Raw genomic sequence first — 24,044 nt, 5'->3', positions numbered from 1 at the left:
GTGGTGTGTGTGTGTGTGTGTGTGTGTGTGTGATGGTTAGTGACTTTGGGAATGTTGGTGTTCTTTTCTGCTGAGTCACTAATTTTGCTGCTCTGTCCCCAGGTGCCACTCAGCATAAAAGTTACAAGTGCAGTTGGGAAAGCGCTGCGAGCTGTCAAGTGGAGGAAACCATTTCCCTAAGAGAAACAAGGTCCTGGTTTGCGTTGGTTTTCCCGGGAAGGAAGCTTCCTTACAGCAGCCCAGGCATCAAATCTGCTTTGCTTGAGAAGCGGCTTGCTAGGCGCAAGAGCAGGACTTCTCAGCCGGGCTGGTGATGCTTTCTGGAACCTGGCTGGTTTGGCCCACTGCAGTCCCCCCCCCCCCCCCTTTGCTAAGGACCCAGATCCCTACAAAACAGCGAGCAGTTACTTTCTCTTCGAGGAGGCTGAAAGAGCAGTGATATTTGCGGCTCTTTCCTTGTCGTGTTAACCGCCTCTTACTAGTAATAGATGTGATTTCTGTGGGCGACGGATGGGTGTACTGAGGCCTCGGTGATTAATAGTGAATTCCCATCGGCGGGCATCTCTCTGCCCCTCTTGCGTGATGTAAGATCAGACGTACCCCTGCATCGAAAAGTCCAGACATACAGCGCCTGGCTGGCGCTCGCACGCTCTCCGCAGGCGCGCTTCCGCACACCTTCCACATCCTGCTCCTGGCAGAGCAAGACGGACTGGCTGGACCCACCGACCCAGGGATTTCCAGTGACATTTGTAAATGACGCGGCTCAGTTCCAGGCTGCCAGCGGCCGCGGCCGGGCCAAGGGTGCCGCCGAGCAGTCTGCAGCACAGGCTCACCGGGAAGATCACCATGTCCCAATTGCTTCTCGCTGTCCTCACTCTCTCGGGATTATTGCCTACCGCCGAGGTGCTGACTGTGGGAGCTGACCAAGGTAAGGGCCACGACCCCCCACTTTCACAGTTTCCCCCTTTGGCTTTCCTGCTAGGTGATGCTGGCAAACAACTGAGTGTGAAACTTAAGTCCTTGGCAGCCCCGCTCCCGGGACCCACTGGCCAGTGTGCGCTAACCTCCTGGGGGGAGAGGGTTATTGGAGGGTTTCTGAACTAGGTGCCAGAGTGTACCGCTGCCCCGCACATTTTACCCTTGTCATTTTCGGGTGCTGATTTTGTATGTCCCCCTTCCCCCCGGGAGCATTTGTACTTGGCCAGTGGCTTCTGCCCGGGCATCCTAAGCGCTGCCGATGTTGAATCAGAATTCGCATTTCTTTTAGACTCCCTTTGGCGCTAGCTTTCAGCTGAGAGCTTGAGCCTCCTGATTATCCGCCATAGACAATTACTCTCCCAACTTAGCTCCTGGTTTACTTCCTCAGCTGTGCATCTGGGGAGAGGTGTCAGAGCTCTCTCCCTCCCGGAGAGATTCTGTCGCCTTTTGCGGGGGGTTGGATTGGCTTGGGTGGCTAGCAGAGAAGCTCCTTAGGGCTTTTCTGAGACCATTCAAGCACCTGCTTGAACTTGCCTTTTCTAACGGGGAAGGTCTGTGACCCAGGACCAGGGTACCTTGATAGCCTTATGAACTGGAGAGTCTGACTCCATCTAGCCTAGCTCTTTGAGCTCGCTTTTCATCAAAAAGCTGGGAACGGTAGAAGTTCAGAGGGGAAAGGTTATGGGAAACTCAGAGAGAAAGAAAGGATTATAAACCTAGGTTCTGAAACTTTTGACCTGGAAACCCACAATTCCTCTTATCTTTTTACTATCATCGATGAGGATATGTGGGTTAAAAAGGGAAAGGGGAAAATCGCAGCAAAGAAACATTTGCACACTGTCACCAGGCTCAGAAGGGTTAACTCCTTAAAGAAAAATTAGAAGTATCATAAATCCCGAACTTGCCTCATAATGACCATATAATTCAATTTTTTTCCACTTAATTAGGAAAAAGAAAATAAACAAAAATATTAAAAACCTCAAATACACAGATGTCAGTGGAAAGCAAAGAGCCAAGGTCTTGCACTGTGAGAGTCAGTCGGTTCAGATGAAAGGAATGATGAATTGACTAGGAACTAGTTTCATAAGAGGACAGGACCGGATGGACTGTAATGGTCCTGTTTAACCTACTCTTAGCCACCAGCTCCTAATGCCATAGGAGGCTCACACATGGCATTTCTAGGAGTGGCTCTGGTAATCTTTCAGGAACACCACTGCCGAAACATAAAGATTCTGAATTAGTTTAAGTTGCCTTGAAGTTGCTGTGGAAGACTTGAAAACGGTGTAGATAAAATGGAAGCATGCGGCTCTCACTTGAAATGACGGTGGTTTTGATCTGCCACAGTCGCTCCTCAACGTCCCTTAGCAAAAACGTTTGAAGTTGGGCTGAAACACATGAGAAGGTGTAGCTTCTGGCTCAGGATGCTGGCAGAGCAGGCTACAGACAGACTGTTGGTCTTGGGTTTCTTGTGATGGAATATACACCCCCACACACCCACCCGCACACCCTGGAGTCTGACCTCACCCCTAGCTCAATGCTTTGTGTATTTCTGTTGCATACTGCTGCTGCTACCTGAGAGGAATGATTGAAATCTTAAGAGAAGTTTGTCTACAATAAATAAATAAAAATCTGCTTTCTCAAGAGATAAGGAATTAGCATCAAGAATAGTATTCAGTGTCAATATAGTTACAGAAAAGAGAAGAACATCTAAGGTTACATGGAAAATAATTGTCAGCTTTCATGACTTAATTGAATGTTAATTATCAGCTGAAAAAAATTGTCAGACGTACTTTGTCATGGAGTGCAAGCATGGCATAGTTGCAGATCAACACTTACTGAATTCTAATATCTCTAATTGAACTCTCAAAACTTAAAAAAAAACAGTACAAGTGTACCGATAGTCTATGAAAAGTGTAAGAGTCATCTTCAATTGTTTCTAAGAAGAGAAGAGAGGAGGGTTAAAGGGAGGTAGGGAGAGAGAGAATCTTGTTAAATGTTTAAAATGAGAACGTAGCTGCATTATGACAGATGCCCCCCACTGAGATGCTGACAGTGAAGACAAGGCTTATAACCCAAGAACAAGGTTAATGACATGTAGCTGCCTTCAGGCTTGTGGCAGTGGCAATGGCCCTTGAAGAAGAGAATATATGTGTGAAAATACTGGTGAGTTTAATAGTGTGAGGGGGAGCTTTATGTCTTGACGTGTGAAACCACGTCTGGGTCCTCCAGATGCTTAAGGTAAAGGGAGCTTCTCTTTCTCAAGGGAGGTGCTTGTGTTCTGCTCTACTGTGGCATCCCTGTGAAGTTTGTGAGCAGAGGCTAAAGTTTTTTTCATAGCTAAAAAGCAAAACATAGCAACAACAACAAAGTAAAAAAAAAAACACCATACTTCAAACTCATTTGTATGTTTAGTGTCCAAGCCATATGCAACGACCTGTCGTTTAATGACACGTGGTTTGCCTAATTTACATTGATTTTTATACTGTCAAAATAATGTATGTGCCAGTTCTTATTACATTTCATTGTATCTGAAAAAGGAAATGTCTTTATAACTCATAACAGGCAAAAGGAGGATACATTGTATTCATTTAGAATCAACTAATTTGTCTTTTAATGATGTCATAGTATATCAAAGTGTCACTTGGTAATGATTAAGACATAAAAGGAAGTATGTCTTAAGTTGTCAAATTTTCTGAAAAGAATGGGAGGTGGGAAACCAAAGACCAATTAGAACCCTGAGTCTGATAAGATGTTGAGAGTTATTTCCAGATAATTAGTGTTCTTGCTGCTTCTGTCCTCTTCTTGCGTCTGCTTAAGACCAGCAAAAGGTTACAACAATTTATGCTTTAATTTTAGTTTTCTATCTCTTAAAAAATGTAATTCACATGCCTGTGCAATTCATATCTCCTTTGATCAAATGTTCAGATTTTGTTTTTGAAGAAGTATCAAAACTGTGACTCAGTTTCCTCCCAACTTCCAAAGTTAAGTTTAAATAGGAAAACAAGAGAAAAATGCAAATGTGTTAGAACAATAAGAAAGACTTACATAGAAACAGTAAAAGGGAGGGCATGTGCTGATTGAAGGAGCCATTATCTTTAAATTAGTAATGTCTTGCATTCTTTGTCTTTTAATTTCATAATGAATAGTAGTACAGAGATAATTTAAAGCAACTTCCATCAATGTTGCTTACCCTGTGTTCAATTACTCCTCTAAGAATAGAGAATGCATGAGATTGCCACAGAAAACTAAGAACTAACTACGCTGGAGTTATTAATACAGATTTGCTTTTGAGTAAATGTGAAAGAAATTGTAGAGTTGCTTCTCAGTGATAGCACTAGTGTATTCAGAGGAAGGAAGTAGCTCTTTATAAATGCTACTGACCTGTAAAGGCAACAGTGTACCGAGATTTTCTACGCACCTACATTGGATCCACAGTACTCATTACTTCTTAGTTGCTTTGTCGATTGAGCTCTTGTCTGAGCCTATGCCCTACAATAAAGATAAGATCCATTTAAAACCACTTGCAGTGAACACAGGTTGGTTTTGAAAGGAAATGCAATGCTTCCGGACCTCCACTTCTTCTCTCTATTCTGTGCTGTAATATGACCTTTATCCTAATAATATCATTGGATTTGTTTCTGCAGCTAATTCTTATGTCTTACATGGATTACATCCCCATTGTCTACTCCTTCCTAGTTACAGGGAAGAAGGGTGGGCAAAAACTCCAGCGAGACACAAGGATAGATTGCTCCCTCTTCTGTGCCTGTCTGTCAAAACAATTCTTGTACAGAGGAAACACTTGTCTTCATTCCAGATAGATACATTCAAAGAAAGTAGAATTAATGCTGAACGTTGAACATGCATGTACCAACATAATGTCACTAGTCAAACCAATGCAGGAGCAAGTAGATCCTACTCACATGTGAAATTTGGATTTATGTATCTTTTTTAAAATGACAGCTTCGATGCAAAGACCATAAGATACCACTATGGCGTCAACCTTGCAGATACTGTTTACCAAATCAAAGTTTTTACTTTTTTATAACTGTAGATAAAATGATGCTTGTGATTAGTGCATCCTGAGACACAGAAATAAAAATGTGAAATGAAAAACTGTGGAAATATTTCTTGACCCGAAGCAAGCAGTACTCTAATGAGTTTCCATATGGCTAATATTTTGTTTTCACCCAGTCTGAAAATGGAAGTTGCATATGTCAAAGTGCTTTTGCCCCCTTTGAGTTTTTCAGTGGAGAGACTGAGGCCAGTGTCCCACGCATGTTGAACCTGTGCTGTCACTGAGCCCCACCCAGCCCTGAGCAATTGCCTGTGAAAAAGCTTCACAAGCTTGCCATTCAAATGATTTTTAGTGGCTGGAATAGGGAAAATTTGTTCTGCCAAATTTAATCTGAGAATAATGACAAATATAATATATGCACCTAAATGCATGGAGAAAGGAAATTCAAAATTTTGGATTTTTTTGCTTTATAGAAGGGAGGCAAAATTATTTTAGCTAGCTAACACTGAAATTTTGAAGCAATACCTTTCTCTGCTTCTACTGTCCTGTTAATCCTTAAGCCCAAACTCCTACCTACCAGTCTGAGGAAAAAATCCTAATAGTTAAATATGAAGCAATGCTAAATGCAGAAACATCTGTAGAATTTGTTTATTAAAGTTAATATTAGGTATAATTCCTATGTGCATCAATTTATATTTACCTAAATCACTTTTAAGCTGTATCATGTTCACAATAATGTCAAGTCACTGTTTTCAATCTTACATAATCTCTCATCTAAGTAACATTGTGATTTTACCAACTGAGCCCTCCATATCAGAGAAAGAACACCAAACCGTCCAGAATATATCCCATCACACATCAGAGGAAATGACCTGAAAAATGTATATACTTTCTTCTATTAAAGGGTTTTCTTCCGTGTACTGTCTGAACAAATTTAGAGCTATATTTTCCCTAATAAATGATTTGGTGGGCTTCTCTATCTCTCCTGGTACAACTGCATGGCCAAGTAAGAAAATATGTATTATTTATTGCACTGCTCTGGATTCGGCATTATCACAAAATACAACTCTCCATCTGGCCTCGTCCTCCTCTTTCTCTCTCCTACTATCACTGTTTTCCAAACCTTAGTTCTTCTCTTTCTTTGTGCCTTATTGGTTTAGACTGTCTCCACAGAAACACAATTAATTTGATTGAGTTTCCTGAGCAAACTAATTCATGGAATTAACTTGTTCCTAAATTAAAATTAAAGCTGTTAGATAAGAGTACAGATAGGTAGAAAAATCCAATTGTCAAATAACGATACTTTGTCAACATCTGAGATTTCTTCTCAGCCTTTCCAAAACTAGGTCTAAATATAAAATTTTTCAGGGCTATTTCTCCTATAGAACCAGTCATTTCAATTAGTGCATTCCTAACATTGGTTCTTTTGTTTACTTTTATTGTTCTTAGATTAGGCTAAATATACTCATATATAGACATTTTCTATTAATATCTGGATAATGTTATATTGATAGTCTTTGGAGAAGACAAGAGTCCTTATGTAGGCGTTTTTTAGAAAGGACAATTTCAAGTGCAATTTTTTCTAACTTTAAGAAAAGAAAAGAAATAAGAACTTGGGGAAGAAGACAGGATATGTTGCCTTGCTAAACTACCATCACTACATTTTATCTCAAAGTGTATTCTTAATAACAGCCAGACGTCTATTTCCTGAGTCGCATGCACTTCATTGTCCTGGCTGGCTTAGCCTTCAGACCAAAGACAGGTATTGTTGCAAAATGACCTCATTTTAGTGGAAAGAATGTGCCTCTTCTTTAGGTAAGATCAAGGTTCCACAGTTTGTCTCTTGTTTTGTTCTTACCATCAATAGGACGGTCCTTCCTAACTTTCCATGTAGCATTTCCATCCTTCAAGCTTCAAGACAGCTTAACTTTAGAAATATGAATGCATAATTCCTTAAGAAATTTCTACCGCTGAGTTTTTCTTTAATGACAATTTGTCATCTTATCCTTTTCTTCTTAATGTGAGAAAGAGAACTGAAGATGAGAGTGGGAGCCAGAAGAAGGAAATGAAACTTAGTTGTGGATGCTGTGAGAGCTCCTAGGGTATATTAAAGGTATTTATAAAAAGAAAAAAAAAACCCATAGGTATAATGATGAAAACATTATTGTATTTAGAATGTTCTATTTTCCTTAAGAATTATGATATTTAAGGCTAGGAAGGACAAAGAGTCTGAGAGAGAACTTTGACATTGACATTTTTGATTTTTCCGACATAGATGTAATATATGGAGCAATTAGTGTTCTCAAACTTTTGATAAAATATTAAGTTCTATAAATTTTAGATCTGGGATTTAAATATATTTGAAACATTATGCTCATTTCCCAAAGCTTTTAATGGTATATTTTTATGTTAAAAATACAAAGTATACTTTAATAAAAATATTCTACTTTATTCAACTCTTAATTTTAAGGCACTTTTCTCATGTATTATTCTGAAAATGCAGTGACAACTGGATACGCGCTGTAGACTCTTGCCTTCCAAGGCAAAGGCATTATGGATTGTGATCACTCATCATCCATATTTTGAAGATTTGGGCATGGTGTTGCGGATTCAGAAATCAAGCAAATTTTTTTTAGCCATTTCTCTCATATATTACCTCAGACTACAGTTCCCTCCCCCTGATCCTCTTCTCCTCCACTGCCCTTCAGAAAAAAAAAAAAAGAAAAAAAAACAGGCCTCCCAGGGATATCAATCCAAGAAGGTAGACTAGGCATATACCTCATACCAAAGCTGGACAAGGGAAAGGATACCAAAAGTAGGAGAAAGAATCAGATTCAGCCCCAGCCCCACGGTTAGGAGTCTTACAAGAAATCCAAGCTGCACAACCATAAGATACATGCAGAGGACCTAGCTCGGACCCATACAGACTTCCTGATTGTCAGTTTCTGTGAGCCCCTATGAGCCCTGGATTATTGATTCTGTGGGCTGTGCTCTTGTAGATTCCTTGACTTCTCTGGCTCCTATAATCCTTTGTCCCCCTCCTCAGGAACTCTCTGAGCTCTGCTTTATGTTTGGCTTTCTTTCTCTCTGTATCTGCTCCTATCAGTTGCTGGATGAAGCCTCTCTGGTGATGATTATGCAAGTCTCCGGTCTAGGAGTATAGCAGAATATAATTAGAAATCATCTTATTAATCTATTTTTTTCTTACCAGTCCTGTTTGGTTCTATCCTAGGTCCCTGGGCTATCCAGTCTCTGGTTCCTGGCTACCCAGGCAGTGACAGGTGTGGGTTCCCTCTCTGGGTGTGGGTGAGAGTTGGACAGGTCGTTGGTTGGCTACTACCAAACACTGTGTGCCTCTTTTACTCCAGCACATCTTGTACCCAGGACAAATTGAATCTTGAAAGGTTTGTGGCTGGGTTGGTGTCCTAGCCCCTCCACTGGAAGCCTTGCCTGTCTACGTAAGAGGACCAATTTTAAGTAGATTTTCTACAATAATGAAATCTGTCTCACTCATAGGTATACATAGGGAGACGAAGCATGAAGTGATCATTTTTAGCTTGTAGAAGTAAAGATGAATTTTTCTTAACAAGAGAGAATCTAGTTTATGTTGTTTAGGGATGGATGCATTCCACTTTGGAATGCCTTTCATTGGCTCACACAGGTTATAATTCAACACAGTACGTGAAACCAAATGATTGTGTTTGATCCTGCAATAATCAAGTACATTTGTACTTGTATTTCAGAACATCCAACACCAATGTTCCTTTTACCCCTTCTATGTATACTGTATCTGAAATTCATAGATGCCAACATAGCATTCTTTGTGGATTATTTAAAACAATGCCTTTAGAAACATTAAGAACATTCTAAGTATTGGTAAATATACAGCAATTATTTTCTGTCATTTCAACCAATTTAAACCATTGCAAAAGCAAAAGGAGGAAAAATTGGCCCATGGAGACTCATTTGTGTTTTATTCTTGAAGAAATCCTCTGTGTTTTTTAGCAGAGAACTCCTAGTCAGTTGTACCTTAAACCTTTACATGATTGAGAAGAATTTCAACTGACAGTCATGTTCCTTGTTATGAATATTCTATTAGGTTAGCAAAGGGAAGAAATTGTAACACAGTTACTACTCACTGCACCCATCTCACTCTGAGATTTTTTTTAAAAAAATCTGAAGCTTTTGAAAAAAAAAAAGAGAGAGGTGCTGAAAGAAACTGGCAAGCCATCTTCCAGAACCAAAGTATGGCTCTCGAATTTATGTTGTACTGGTATGCTACATGTTCCATTAGAGCTCATGAGTTTTCTTCCTAGGTTTATCCTGATGTAGTACCCATTGCATACCGGCCTTGATGTGGTTTGTAGAACCTAAAGCCAGCACAAGCAATCGACACACTAATTAGGCAACTCTGCCAATTCTGTATTTTTAAGGGAAACTTGCTTGAACACCAGAACACACATTTCAGGTTTTCTTGGCTCTTGCTGAAGTTACAGAGGAAAGAGAATGTAAGAGGAGCCTGAAGAGAGGCATACAAATGTTGTGATATTGGAAAGTTTCTCATCATGATGGCCTTTAAAAGACTGAATGCAGATGTTTGAAGGTGCTACTGTTCCTTTTAAGCTGAGTGAGTCAACAGGCTCTAAGTATTGAAGATTGTTTGGGGGCTTTGGGAGTTAGACCCTGAAAGTTTGTCATTGTTCCTTTGTATTATCACTAATATTGTCTCTCTCCCTCCCTCTCTCCTCTCCATCTCTCTTTTCTCTACCCTGAGCAAAAGCTGAGGTTTCTTTTAAAACTTTAAGTGAAGATGTGCAATCCAGAATACTACCATAGTATCAGTTTAGTGCTTCAAATAGTTCACTTAATATCCTTCAGAACTTAAAATATAAGCAGAGACTGCTCATTTATTTTCAGGCTGCCCAGACCCGAATAGTCACACAGAAATTACAACATTGCTTGTCCTATTAGCTCAGGCTTCTTATTAACCAACTCTTACAACTTAAATAAACCCATTTTTATTAATCTGTGTATCGGCACAAGGTTGTGCCTTACTGGTAGGGTTCCAGCATCTGTCTCCTTAAGCAGTTACATGGCATCTCTCTGACTCTGCCTATTCTCTCTATAGTTCAGATTTCCAGCCTGGCTCTATTCTGCCCTGTCATAGGCAGAAGCAGCTTCTCTATTAACAAATGGTAATCAAATAGATTCACAGAATACAGAGGGGAATCTCACATGAATTAGAGATCACCTGAATAGAGAACCGAGAAAGCAGCTCAGTAGTGAAAGCTCACCTCCTTATGCTCTTCATGGTATAAGAAGGAGTAAGAGCGTTATGGGAAAAATCAAGCTGCAGATACTTCCAGCCTGAGTGGTGATGCATAAATCCATGTGTACATGCATAGTTTTCAGTGGTTCCGTGTCTGAACTTAGGAGAAACATCTACTAAGTAGACTGTACATTGAGACGAAGTGATGCAAACCCAAGAATATAAAGTTTTAGAAATGCCTACATAAAATATTGAAGCAAAAGATCTCAAGCAATTTCTTTGCTGTGTAAAGTATGTACATGTGAGTTTAGCAGACATTTTAAGTTCAGTTCATTTTTCATTCATGTTGTCAAAAACCTCTTTTATAATTTGGATCTGAGAGTTCAGTGCTAAAATCAACACTATGCCTTGAAGTAAGATAAACATGAGGCATATACCAAAATTTTGTTAAGTTTTAGAGTGACTGAACCAAATGAAATTTGAGGTTGGGAGATTTTGCATTAATATTTAATTTGGGGCTCACTGTAAATCTTTTTGCTGTGTACTTCAGCAGAGAGGTGCCAAAAGTTTGAAAATAAATTAACCTGAGAACTGAAATCAGCAGGAAGAAGGCTCTTTTGTATGTTTGTGAGAATGAGGTGTAATTTATGTTCACAACTAGAACTCTACTCACATCACATAGAGGTCTGCTGAGGGCTTTATTTCCTTTGTAAGGAGAACATTGTAGAAAAAGACTCAAAGGGAGTAAAAAGAACTTGCTTACATTTTAGGTAAGGCAAAAAATAATTAGTGACAAAATGTTCAGAAATAATAGAAAGGCATCTAGGCAGGGGTACTTTGCTGCCTTCGAATAGGGCTTGAACCTCTTACATAGAACCAAGGGCAATGGCATAAGTCAATCGGCAAGACAACCTATAAATCTAGGGGTAGCAAAGAAGTTACTTAAGTCAAAAATAAGCTTTCAGAAACTGAATCTGCTCAAGTTCATCAACATTTGCAGTGTCTACCAAGGATGATTAGGCAAGCTCTTCTGTGTGAAAATCAGGGTAGTGTCTCAATGACAATGTCCCCGACAGGGCTTCAGAACCGATGCACATGAGCATGGAACTCCATCTGTAATAAGGACAATGGTATTTCCTGAAAGATGACCATCTCCTGGGGGCCTAAAGAAGTCAACCTGATGCTCCTATTTGTCTGCAGGCAACAGAAAATGATTGACAGAATTTTTTCAATATTTTCAGAGAGGGCAATGATTTTGGATGTGGCTACCAAGAACTCCAGACTTAGAGGCAAAGTTGCTGAAAACTGTCTGCTCTCATCTTAAGTAACAGAACTTGACCTACTTTGTGACCCCTGCATATTAAAGGCATGCTTCACAAACACAGATTTCTGCTCAGAAGATTCTATGGGTGACATGTACACAGGACACAGCACCTAACAATCCAAAGTGGTAGCTAATGAGATTATGGCCACCAGAGAATCTAGACTTTGGATGGTTAAAGAGAGACTTGGATTTTGGATGTTTATAGATAGATAAGTATCTATGTTTTAAATATCACTCATGGGGCTGGAGAGATGGCTCAGCTATTAAAGGGTAGGCTCACAACCAAAAAATATAATTATCACTCACGAAGATCAAATCAATATATATATATATATATATATATATATATATATATATATATATATATATATATATACACCCTAAAAAGTATTGTGGCAAAGAAGAACAGTGGTGGAGTCAATGCTGAGAGAGACAGGTTGTGATCCTCCAGAGTTCCTTAGCATTGGAGAACAGAATGTTGAACTGAGCCACAAGGAAAATGCTGCAGCCTAAAGTGCTGCTCCAGAGCCTAGAACAATGTGCTGAAATGAGCGTGTTTCTGTTGCAGGACTTGTGTTTAGCAAGAATATCAAGAAGGCTTTTTGAGAAGGTTGTCCAGTCAGCAAAGGATTTGAGTTTAGCTACCTAGCTCCCATATAAAACCTGGGTGTGATGGCTCATATCTGTATGATCATCACTTCAGAGACACAGACGGGTGGATTCCTGGACCTCACTGCCAAAACAGTTTAGATGAATAAGTGACCTCAGGTTCGGAGAGTGCATCTCAAAAACAATAAGGTGGAGAGTGACCAAGGAAGAGACTGATACTGACCACTCACGTCCACACCAGAACATATACAAACACTTACCCTGCATGCATGTGGACACACACAAGAACACCTTAAAATATATACACACACACAGTAAAGTTCAATAGTACCCACAGTTCTTCATTTACAAATTCTTATTCTGCTCGACATAAAGCAGAACAAAGAGAGAGACTGTGGGAGAAAAAAATGTTCTAAGAAAATCTAGAGAGAATTTGATATTAGACCCAATTTTGACTTCAGAACAAAGCATTGGGAGTCATCTAAGAATCATATACATTAGCAACAATGAGGGTTGTGGTGTTGTGGGAGAATGTAGTTAGATTCTGCACTCCAGGGGCCAAATGGTTGAACCGAATGTTGCTTGTTCACATGCAGATCATTACTGAAAATTAAAAGGGAAAAAAAGAAAGAACCAAAAAAAGAGAAGAAGAAAAGACTATATTGTAAAATAAAGAGAGAATATACTTGTGCTTCAGCACAAACAGATCACATGAAAACTGTCTCATCTTTCTTGCCCTTGGGGATACTGGGATTTCACAAAGTACAGCTATGTGCCATACAGTGTCTTAGATTGCATGCCTGTGTGTCATACTGGAATCAGCCCAGCCCAAGTGAAAATTTTAAAGAGTACCTTTTCACTTTCGAAATACTTTAGGCTTGTATAACTTTGTTAAGAAAGAATTGTATAAACTTTTGTCTCTAATACTAATATATTACATATTGATAATACAATATAGAAATAAAGATGCAATATTGCAACAATAAATGTGACTAAGTAAAACTTCAGAGCTAAGAACATGACATAAATATATAATTTGTGTTTCACATGCAACTCAGATGTAGCACATAACTCCATTCTGTCCATGCATTTTTCACATCTGTCTTCATCTTGCTGTTACTTCTTACTTTCAGGTTCTGTGCTCATTTGAGGAGTGCTATTGGGATATTTGTAGAATTTTCCATGATTCAGTTTTGCCTGCCCTCTCACATGATGTGCTGGTAATGATGTGATCTTGACAGGAACCTAACAGACCAGTACTCTATCCAATTGGTCACAACAGCAGAAACGAGGTCTGTGTCACGTTGCCCATGTAACTGTGGGGTGAGGTGGCATCATGCCTATTCTTTCTACATTTGCTAAAATTATTCTGTCCAGAAGAATTACCTATACATGTTTATACATGTAGAGAGTCACCTATATTGATTCAATTGTTTCGACTATAAACTGGTCCTGCCATTATTTATTTTCTTGTTCATATTGTTCTGGCTTTGACACTGAGAGATTATTCCAGTTCTCCCTTCCAGAAACTTAGTATATCCCTCGTTTTGTTAATTTAACATTTTTTTTTTATTTTTTACAATAGCAAATACAACAACGTCATTATATATCCCCCTGCCTCTCCTTCAGTGGCCTCCATTTCTCCAGATTTCACAGAATCTTAAAATTATAGAGACTTTTAGTTAGATGCGCTCACTTAAGTGTCAAAGATTGATAGCAACACAGGGAAAGAACAGCGTTTTGTTCCTGTGTTTTAAAGTTCTAAGAAAAGTTATTTTTCTTAGCACTTCAGTTTGAAGAGTTAATTAATGGTTATCAGCTAACTGAAACTCTGAATTAGTGTGGCTATAGAAAAAGTATTTTTGTTGAGTTCAACATTTACTGTTTATAAAGTTGTTGAAGAACATCACAGGTAAATATAAAAGGTAATTAGTGCTTATTGAGGTTTTCTCAAAAAGTCAAGGACATAATCTTTGCACATGAATTACTGAGTGTTCGTAGATGAGAAGGTGTCATGGCCATAAAATCAGTCACATACAGGATGACTCCCAAGCAGACGAAAGTGTGCGTGAATAGTGATTCTATGTCTATTTTATATATGGGGGAGGGGTAAACAGGCATGTCCATGCAGGCATAGTAAATAGATTTTATCTTTTAGACCATCATGGCCCAGGGAATGTGACTGTGTAGATTGCTCCGTAGAAAGAAATTCTATAGCTACACCTTGGTTCACTTGTTAATTAAAACAGGATCAACTGGTGATGTTCCCAACAACTGTATTTGAAAGACTCTGGAGCATTAGCATCTGGCCTACATGCCATTTCCAGTTTAGTTAGGACTATGTGTCTTTAGTAATTGGTGTTAAAAAAGGACAGCTCTAGCAATGGTTCAGAATTTTCAATAGAATGAGCACCAGCATTCTTGTTACGGAAATAACCATAGATCTGCATAAAAAGCAAATTTCCAGAATCTTATTGAAAAGCCACTTACCCAATATATATACACTTAGTTTCCTCTTTCTCTAGTGAACTCAATATTGTAGGGGCTGCTTGCTGATTGGTTTTTAACTTTGTTGTGGCTGATGTTTTGTCCTATATGTTCATTTCCAGCTTATCCTAACTTTAAAACTGTGCTTTTGGTTTTGAAGTTCTAAAAGACAAGTACAGATTCCTTCCCTAATATCTAGGAATCATTACAGATATTTAGACAAAACTGATTTTAGCGGGGCATTGTCAAAAGAAAAGGTAAGACATGAGGGTACTTTGTCATCATTGGTCTAGCTTCTGCTAACAGGTACTACAAAGCAGCCAAAGAGTGGGCTGGTTGGAAAGTAACGAAGCACCCATATTGAATTCTTAACAACTTAATACATTTTAGGAACGGATCCATCTGAGAGGCATTAAGACTTGCTGAGAAAAGCTGTACACTGGGAACCAGAAAAAGTGGGCTGCATTCCCAGCTCTGCATCTGACTCACTCTTTGTCCTTGGGCGAGTCACTTAGCCTCGCTCTGTGCTACTTCCTGCCTGGTAAAATAAGTAGAATAATGCATAAAGACTCCCACCTCACCAAGATGTGCTGTGGCTGCATTCTGTCTGTAACTACTGAAGTGATCTTTTTCTGCACTGTTGACTCACGACAGACATTTTTAACAGCATCTAGTTGGAATAAAATCTTGCAATAAGAATATGAATTCATAATTCATCTCAGGGAACCCCTTGGTTCCTTAATTTACTCTAAATTTCGTGCTAGCTCGTATATCTGTCAATGGACTGTGATGGTTAATCTCCATCAGCCACTTGATTGCACCTGGAATCAGCTAAGACATACCTCTGGAGGGTGTGTGAGTGCATTTTCAGGAAACATTACCAAGACAGGAGAAGATCTGCTCTCAGAAATGGCAGTGCTTTCAGGTTCAGATAACAAGTCTGAGGAAAGGCAGTCCTGTCTGCTGCCCGGGCTTCCTGCTAATAAGTCTGTCTTGGTTACTTCCGTCATCCATTATCTGCTACGACAGTTCACCTTCTTCAACTTCCAATATGGAATGGAAACCTGACAGTCTCCAAGAATGTTTAGGCTTTTAGTTCCCTGCTTCATGGACTAGGTAGCTGTGTTCTCAGCTCTTGTGTGCATGAAAGGCCACTGTTGACTACCCAGGGCTTCTTGGATGTAAGTTACTTACCCCCTCTCCAGAAACATGCCTAATGCATATACTATTAGCTTGTAAGGGGCCTTGCAGTTTCTGTGGGGATAAGATTCTATTGCCTGAGTTTTATCTCAATGTCAATTACAGAAGACACAGAAGAACTAGTTAGAGGAGCAAAGGAAGGGCTTCTGGGAAACAGAGACTCACATCAGAGGAAAATAAGGACTGGAGAGATGGTTCAGCCATTAAAGACTAAACTCACAACCAAAGACATAAGAATCAATGTAGGGGGGGAGATCAGGGAGACATAGAGAAGGACACCCTGTTCTAAAACATCCTCCTAGGTTCTACCACTAAAATCGCCCATAGTCTTTATTTCTCCTTCTTATATTGTTGCCTCTTTTTTACATTTCCCCCTTCCTCACTATATGTGTATTGTAGTTTTTCTTTTTCAGTCACCTCATCTTTTGAATTCATGGGTTGAAGCTGCAAAAACAATCCCCCACCAGTTAAGAATAAAGGATAATAAAAAAAAGTAATTTATTTGAGGGGAAAAATTTACAGATCGCCATCCCAAACAACAGTCCTCTTGTTGCAAACAGGAAACAGAGTCCAGCAGCCGGAACGGGAGGCACAAGAGAGCTAGCACCCGGTTCCCACTGGTTTTTAAAGTATAAGAGATCATGCCTCAGTGGGCTGGTATCTTAAAGACTTTTGGCTAAAGAAGCAAAATGTGGTCCCACATCAAAAAGTAATAATTACAAATCATTATTGATCGAGACATGGCTCAACTCTCCTTTCATAGTAAAGCCCCCTCACTCATACATTTATCATATATAAGATTTCAAACTATTCTGACATTATTACAAAATTTGATATTATAATTTGTCATCATCTTTTAAAATGTTAAGCACTTTTGCATTTAATTAAAATATAGTCCAATTACTTCCCTCTTTCTCTTCCTTCCCTTCCCCACTTTCCATGAGCCTCCTTACCCAAAATTGATGACCTCTTTTTCTTGAATTGTTATTCATACACACATATACATACATACATATATATATATATATATATATATATATATATATATATATATATATATGTAAGCACATAGCCTCTTCATCTAGTGTTGCTCTTATGTATATGATTTCAGGGCTGATCACTTGAAATATAACATACTAGAGATCATTTCCCTGGGAACTACTAATTCTTCTTCTTTCAGTGGTCCTTAGTTCTTCACAGTTATTTGTCTAGGACTGAGATCCCATAAGGTTTCTTCTTCCACAAAAGTGTGTCCATTGGCAGTAGAGAACTACATAAATGAAACAAGATTAAAGAAATATTTGTGAAGTCCCCTAACACCAGGTCTCCATGTCAGATAAAGAAGTTAGAATGGGCACATGTTGAACATTTATGTACAGAATATTTCCTGGATTATGTCCAGTGTTTGCAATCTAATAACTGTAATCTGAGGTATTGGCACATATAGCATCGACATTCACACAGATACCAACAGGTTGGAGAGACACATTTTTCTTCCTTGTGCTGTACCACTCTGAAGAAATGGCTGCAGTTATCAGCAGGATGATCCGCAATCAACTACTTTATTTCTTGAACTGTTCATATTGATAAAATGAGGGTAAAGAAAAGTTCAATCTATGTTGCTCTTGAAGTCTTTAGAAATTCATGTAGGATGGTTTCTTGTTCATGGAGGAACTTAACTAAGGGAAGCTTCTTATTACACATAGTTACAATGTCTGCTGTAGAAATAACCTCCTCTTATGTAGCATTATGTGAAAAAATGCATGAGATTGTCATTTATTCTACAAATGGAGGAGCAATTTCACTTAATCCAAGTTGCCATTGTAAGAGAAGGGGGATCTCTTTCCTGGTTTTTATGTTTGTTTGTTTGTTTCTTTCTTTTGTTTGTTTTTTCTTTGGTTGGGTTTTAATTAACTTAATATGCCTCCAAAGAATTTATGAAAGATTCTATGCCACTATGAGAGGAAGAAGGCATGTAGAATTTGGGTGGGGAGGTGTGAGGATCTGGGAAGAGATGGGGGGAATCATGATTAGAACACTTATGGATTTTTAATAAAAAATATAAAGTACCCCCAAAGTGACCTAAGTTTTAAAAATTAGACTATCAATTGTCCAACAAGCACAACAAAACCATTTCTCATGGACAAAAGATTATTTAATTACTCGAGTGTTTCTTTATCATAGGATCAATTTCTGTTCTGCTTCATTGACATACAAGGGAAAAGTACATAGGATTTTCAGAAACATAAGCGTGAGTTGATCCCAGAAAGCTGCAAAAACACACTGAGACTGAGGTTCAGAGATTAACTTTTGAAGTCAATTAGTCTATATTCAAATCCAAGCTTCATCATTCACAGCTGCTTAATACTTACAGAGTCACTCAGGACCTCTGTGGTTTTTTTCCCCTTTACAGAATGCTTAAAAGGTGTTTTGCGTATAGAGTAGTGATATGTAACCTGTAATTCAAAGCCTTCTTTAATACATGATTTGCATTATTATAATTGTATTACCATACACATAATTTAGGGTTACAATGCCTCAGTTTTGCCTTTAGTAGCATTTACTAGTGCTCATAATTCAGTGAAGTTGCAGCTAGCTGTACAGACTGTTCAAAAGTCTATGCCTTGCACAAAGAATTAAGACAGAGAAAAGAGAGGAAGAAGGAACACCCAGACTTTATTCTGGTATTAACATTTTTGCCTTAATCTGGGATTGTATTTTTCCACAGGTGCCCTTTTCTATTTAATGCCTTAAAAATCCCTTGGAGATTTTTACCTGGGTAGAAACTGTCTCCTAAGAAGAGTTTCAGGTGCAGAGGTAGTGAAGACAAGGAGCGCCAATTTCCAATAAAGGGCGCAACACTCAGTACCTACAAACACCAGATGAAAATACAGATGTACTGGAGGTGTCCTGTACAACCCAGGAAATTAGTGTTGACATTTCATCGTCATTTCAAGAACCAAGGACTTAGGCAGCTCAGCAGTAATACTTTTCTTGCATATGTCTGGCTATGCCCCAGAAAGAACCCAGAGTGAAGGAGTACTGAGAAATGAGTAGCTTTCTAAACCTGTTGATACTAAAGGATGGGACTTCCTTTGCTTTTATATGTTAAATTATGATTTTTTGTATTTAATTTTACTAATAAAGGATTTTCATATTTTCTTTACAAATATGCAGGTAGGAGAAAAGAAGAGTCTCTCTTGTATCTTTGTGTTGTGTGAATACTATTGTTCTTCAAAAGTATTGTGTTTCCAAGAAGAAATGATATGTGATATAATAGCACATAAATGTTCAATGCTTGTAAACAACGAATTTACATAAGGGATTGTTTGCTTTCTCTGCAGTGTCTGCATGTTAAAGATTTTCTGTCAGAAAAGCAGAATGAAGACAGGAATCAGAGGCTGGCTTTGTCTCTTTGAATACTGTCCTTGTCCTCTTTACAGCGTTAAGAACAGATGAGCCAGGCACTTGAATGTTGACCCTATGCTTTGTGGGTACTGCTCTTCTTCCTTCAGATAGGGCTGTGAGCGGAATGCTTGATGTACATATTGATTCCTCCTCAGGGTGAAGCACTCCCCTTTAAATAAGCAAGTTCAGGATTCAAAAGTACTCTTTTTTAAAATTTTTTTCTTCCTAAAACCAAATGGTACCCTTTATACTTTCGTATACAAAACAATAAACAAAGGTAGTTCAAATGAAAATGTGTGTATTGTAAATCTCATGCTTCCTTTGACTTCCAAGATGTAATATTAGAAGAAGTCACTCTTTGAAATTTTTTCATGTCTGAAGGGCTGATAGATACACTTAAAATTAGTCTGTCAATGGCAGGAACAGGGACTCTTTACCCAGGCGTTACTCTTGGCAACAGCGGAGCTGGTATAAGCAGTGTCCAAGTTTTCCTATTTTAATATTGCTCTTCTATTTCCTCACAGAATGCAAACTTTGTTCTAATATTGTAGAACTGGGAAAAAGATATTACAACATTTCTGAGGTGTTAAAGTGAGCTAAAATCCAAACCACCAACTGTCGGTGGTGTTGGGGAGCCAGCAGGGAACCATGTTTATCCCTCATAATAGATGTATAGTCACGGATCCCATTAAGCAATAACTGTCTTTGGGAATGTGCTCCCTCCCAAAATCTAATCCAAATGTGTTCTTTCTGAGACTGGAGGCTCATCCTGCTGCCTGTTGCTTAGTAGATAGTCAGGGTGCTCTCATTCTCCTCTTCTCCTCCTCCTCCACCCCTCTCTCCCTCACTCTCATCTTTCTCATATGGTTTTCATATTTTAGAGATTTGTGTGTCCCATACAAATTGAGTTGTTGGACCCTTAGAAATCAGTAAATTAATACTTGAATTTGATATGTTTCTGTGATCTATGAAACATGCCTCACTCAGAATATCCACTTTTCTTTACCTGAAGTATTTTGGAAAGTACTTAAGAGATCTGAAGCCAATTAATTGGGTGAATCAGTTTTACCAAGTAAGTTTTAGTCCATGGCCAACAACAAAGAAGTAAAAACACCAGATCTGAGATGACTGAACCAGTGTGGGCATGAAGAAGAAAGGTTTTTGTTTTGTTTGTTATTTTGTTTTGTCACTTTTGAAAAAATAAAATTAATTTGAGAATGAAGACATTGCTTAGCAGCTAGGGGCATTGGATGCTGTTGTTAGGGAGGACCTGGGTTTGATTCCCAACACCCTAGTGGAGGCTCACAACCACCTGTAGGTCCAGTTCTAGGGAATACAACACCCTCTTTTGGCTTCATCAGGTACTAGGCACACACATGTTGAAGAGACATACTTCAGGAAAAACTCCCATACAAATATAATAATAGTAAATAATGCTAATACTCTTTGAAAAATTTTAAAGTGGTCATGTTAATTTTATCTTTATTTATATAAGATATGTAGAAGTTTGGAAAAATTGTTGCAAAGTAGATGAAATTGCTGAGTTTCTAGAGCCCTTGTTTCGTTTTTAAAATCTTCAGTCTTGTAGTTCTTTTGTCATTTAGGATCTCAAAAGGCCTCCATTTAAAGTGAAACAGGAAACTAAACTACAAATGGTAGTGTTTCCAGATTGTCACTACAGTAGCAAAGGACTGGAGAGTTCAATTCTTTCTTCATCTATTGATGAATTTGTTTTATTATGAGGGAGAGTTGTCAGTGGCACTCACAACACAGTAGCATGCTGCAGTGGGATTTTTAAATTTATTTATAATTATTAGGCATCTATAGATAACAATATCCTCAGCAAAGAATTTGAAAAAGCAGATTGCATACATTATTGTTTCAGCTAAACCAAAAGTTGACATTGCTGTTTTACCTGAATTTAAAAAGAAGCAATTGTTTACTTGAGAAATATAATCCAACATGCTCACAGAGATCATTAGATTACAGAAAACTCCAGGACAGAGAGCATGTGTGTCTTTTATTATAGTGATTATGTTTGATAAATTTTGTTTCATATTTTACTGCCATTTTACTCTCGTATGTATTTAAGAGACTTTATATTTGATTTTCAGAATAGAGTTGTGATAGGAATCTTCCTGGAGCAGGTTTTCATCATTTGTAGTTCTGTGTGTTTTCAAAGTATAAGACCTATGTATAGAAATTTCAATTACAGGATGATGAATATTACTTAGAAAAGTATGTAATGTAAATGATTAACTGATTAATGATAGCTACAAAATCCCTGTAGTTGGAAAGTAGAAGAAGAAGTTCCAGCTCTAAAGAGAGTTCTGAGACTTGCTTGACTACAGGGCACCCCGAGACACTCACACATATTATACAAGTGCCCCACCTGCTTGGTTTTGCATTTGCTTTAAGGTTACATCTATGGTAGTCTACGTTGACCTTGAAGTCATGAGCTTCCTGTTTCAGCTACTCTAGTAGGATACAGAGTGCATCACACTCTTGATAAAGAGATTTGATTTTCCACTACCCGGCACTTATCCCAGGGTCTTGCACATGTCCCACCTTTTAAAACAGGTCTTGCCCACTCTTGTAATGACTGTATCATTTGTACTTTGTAGAGACTTTCATGGAATGAATTTATTCATACTTGTGAATCTTTTAAAACTCTGTGTTTTAAAATACAGACATAAGGAATTCACGATGAAACACGCTGCTTGCATGACTAGTTCTGTAGGATATGTCAAATCTAGCCATAACATTGAACAGAATTTGATAAATAAAATGACATAGATTTAATAGTATTAAGTTTAGATCAGTATAGTTATACAACTCTTTTTTTTATGAGAACAACAAAGTCCAATCTACCTATCACCCTGTTCTTAGAATGACTTCTAGAAAACTCAGATCTTTCTAAAACCTTTTAACGGTCTCTCTCTCTCTTCTTCTCCCCTTCCCCCTCCCCCCCCCATGTTTCCCAGGCACCAGGTGATACTGAAGGCTATTGTTTACATGTGTAGTTGGGCTGGGTTTCTGACTCCCCTGTGCCTTTCATGTCAGACTATGAATGCTGTCCAACAGTTGACAAAGCTTCTGCAGAGTGCAGCCCAATCTTTATCTTCTCTCTTAGAATGCGAATCTCTGGAGGGTGGTGTGTGTGTGTGTGTGTGTGTGTGTGTGTGTGTGTGTGTGTGTGTGTGGTAAGCAGGGTCTAGAACATGGTTATATTTTTAAGACAGGTGAAGAAACATAGCCAATAGTCTTCTTAAGTGACCTAACCCTCCCTCTTCCCAAAAAAGTCCATTAGGTGGTTGGTTCAGTCAAAAAAAAATTCAAGACAGTGCTTCAGAACTTTAACAAATGAGGGCATAGCTTATTCTTTACTTTCTTTTAAAAGATCAGTTAACATTGAACAAAAAGTTTATGAAAATGTGTGGCCATTATTTCCTGGGATGAGACTCAAGTAGAGTAACCCTGGTGAGCAGATGAGACAGGCTTTGAACACACTGAAGCCTATAATAGAGTATCATAAATAACAAGCTGCTAAGTGCCGAGTGACTCAGAATATCTTTATGACTGAATTGTATCAATTTCATCTCTGCCCCATATACACACCCACAGTACTGAACCTAATATTTCCAAAATGCCCAGCTTTAAATAAACTATTTAGAATTTTGGGTTAAGGCCAGGCATTGCTAAATCAAAGGGTGCCAGTTCTCTCCATGCCAAACAGAAAAATAATCCCCTTAGAACCAGGAATGAAGATGGTTGTGGAATAGCTGACAAGACTTTTAATATCAATTCCTGTCATTTTGGGTGTTAGTGTAGTGAACATTTCCTTCTCAGAGTGGAGGAGGATTTTGTAAACTGTGAAGGCTATGGATTTAAAGTTGGCATTAGCAGACCCTGTTAATGAAACAAGCTTCTCTTTCAAGTTCTCCTCGTGATGAAGAATGGTACTTGAATGTTTCATTGCTCATCTTGGGATCACGGATCTCTCTCTTCTATATTGAAAAAGGTGTGCTTCATCTCCCTTCCATCTTCATAAATATGCTCTCGGGAGAAAAGGAAATGAATAAGAATTGGGAAATTGCTGTTTGGCTTCATTAGGCATTGCTTGATTAAAGATTTGGAAGGTGTTGTGAAAATACATTTAGTCCTCTGACAATCTTGCAAATGAAGCTCAACAAGTAGGCACCAGAGTATTGATCAAACACTTGTGAGGGAGCTTTACACAGATGACAGGCCCTGCTAATGAAGCCTGGATTGGCACAATATTTAATTTGGCATGCCCTCATGTTCAGCAGGTAGAAGTCAGTCCGTGTCAGGAGTTTGGAGATGTCACCTCTTCAGCATAATGTCTTTATTACATCTTATGATTTAGTCTGGCTTAAATTATTGTGCTCACAGTATGCATTTATTTATAGAAAACATTATCCCATCTCTTACAGGATTAGAATGTTAAATGATTTTATGAGAGGAAAAAGTCCTTGTGTCATTTCATTAAGTGGTTGGCTAAGACAATCTCCCATTGTTACTGAACGATAAATTTGTACGCTACCAATTACTCCAGTTACCCTGCTCGATGGCTGCCAAAATGAAACACGTTAAACACAAAAAATATCATTTATTTCCAGTATTCACAGAAAACAAAGGTTAGAGGCAGGTTTCTTTATTGAGCTAAAGTAGATGTAAGAATAGCGAATAAACCACATACGTGACTGCAAAGAATGTTGAGATAACTTTTACAT

At 38.5% G+C, this 24,044-nt stretch overlaps 1 protein-coding gene across 2 annotated transcripts in view; it reads left to right on the top strand.

Moving 5' to 3' along the window:
* Window positions 1-451: 451 nt before the first annotated feature.
* Window positions 452-24,044, top strand: part of Lrp1b (LDL receptor related protein 1B) — a 1,858,137-nt gene continuing 1,834,544 nt past the window's right edge. For both annotated transcript variants that reach the window (XM_087899923.1, XM_087899922.1), the window contains exon 1: window positions 452-928. In XM_087899923.1, the coding sequence (XP_087756049.1) occupies window positions 754-928 (175 nt within the window). In that variant the 5' untranslated portion in view covers window positions 452-753. The remainder of the gene's footprint in view (window positions 929-24,044) is intronic.

Source organism: Myodes glareolus, chromosome 21, assembly GCF_982192425.1.
Source record: "Myodes glareolus chromosome 21, mMyoGla1.1, whole genome shotgun sequence".
NCBI classification, from domain to species: Eukaryota; Metazoa; Chordata; class Mammalia; order Rodentia; family Cricetidae; genus Myodes; species Myodes glareolus.
This window is presented reverse-complemented; position numbering and strand designations above follow the sequence as displayed.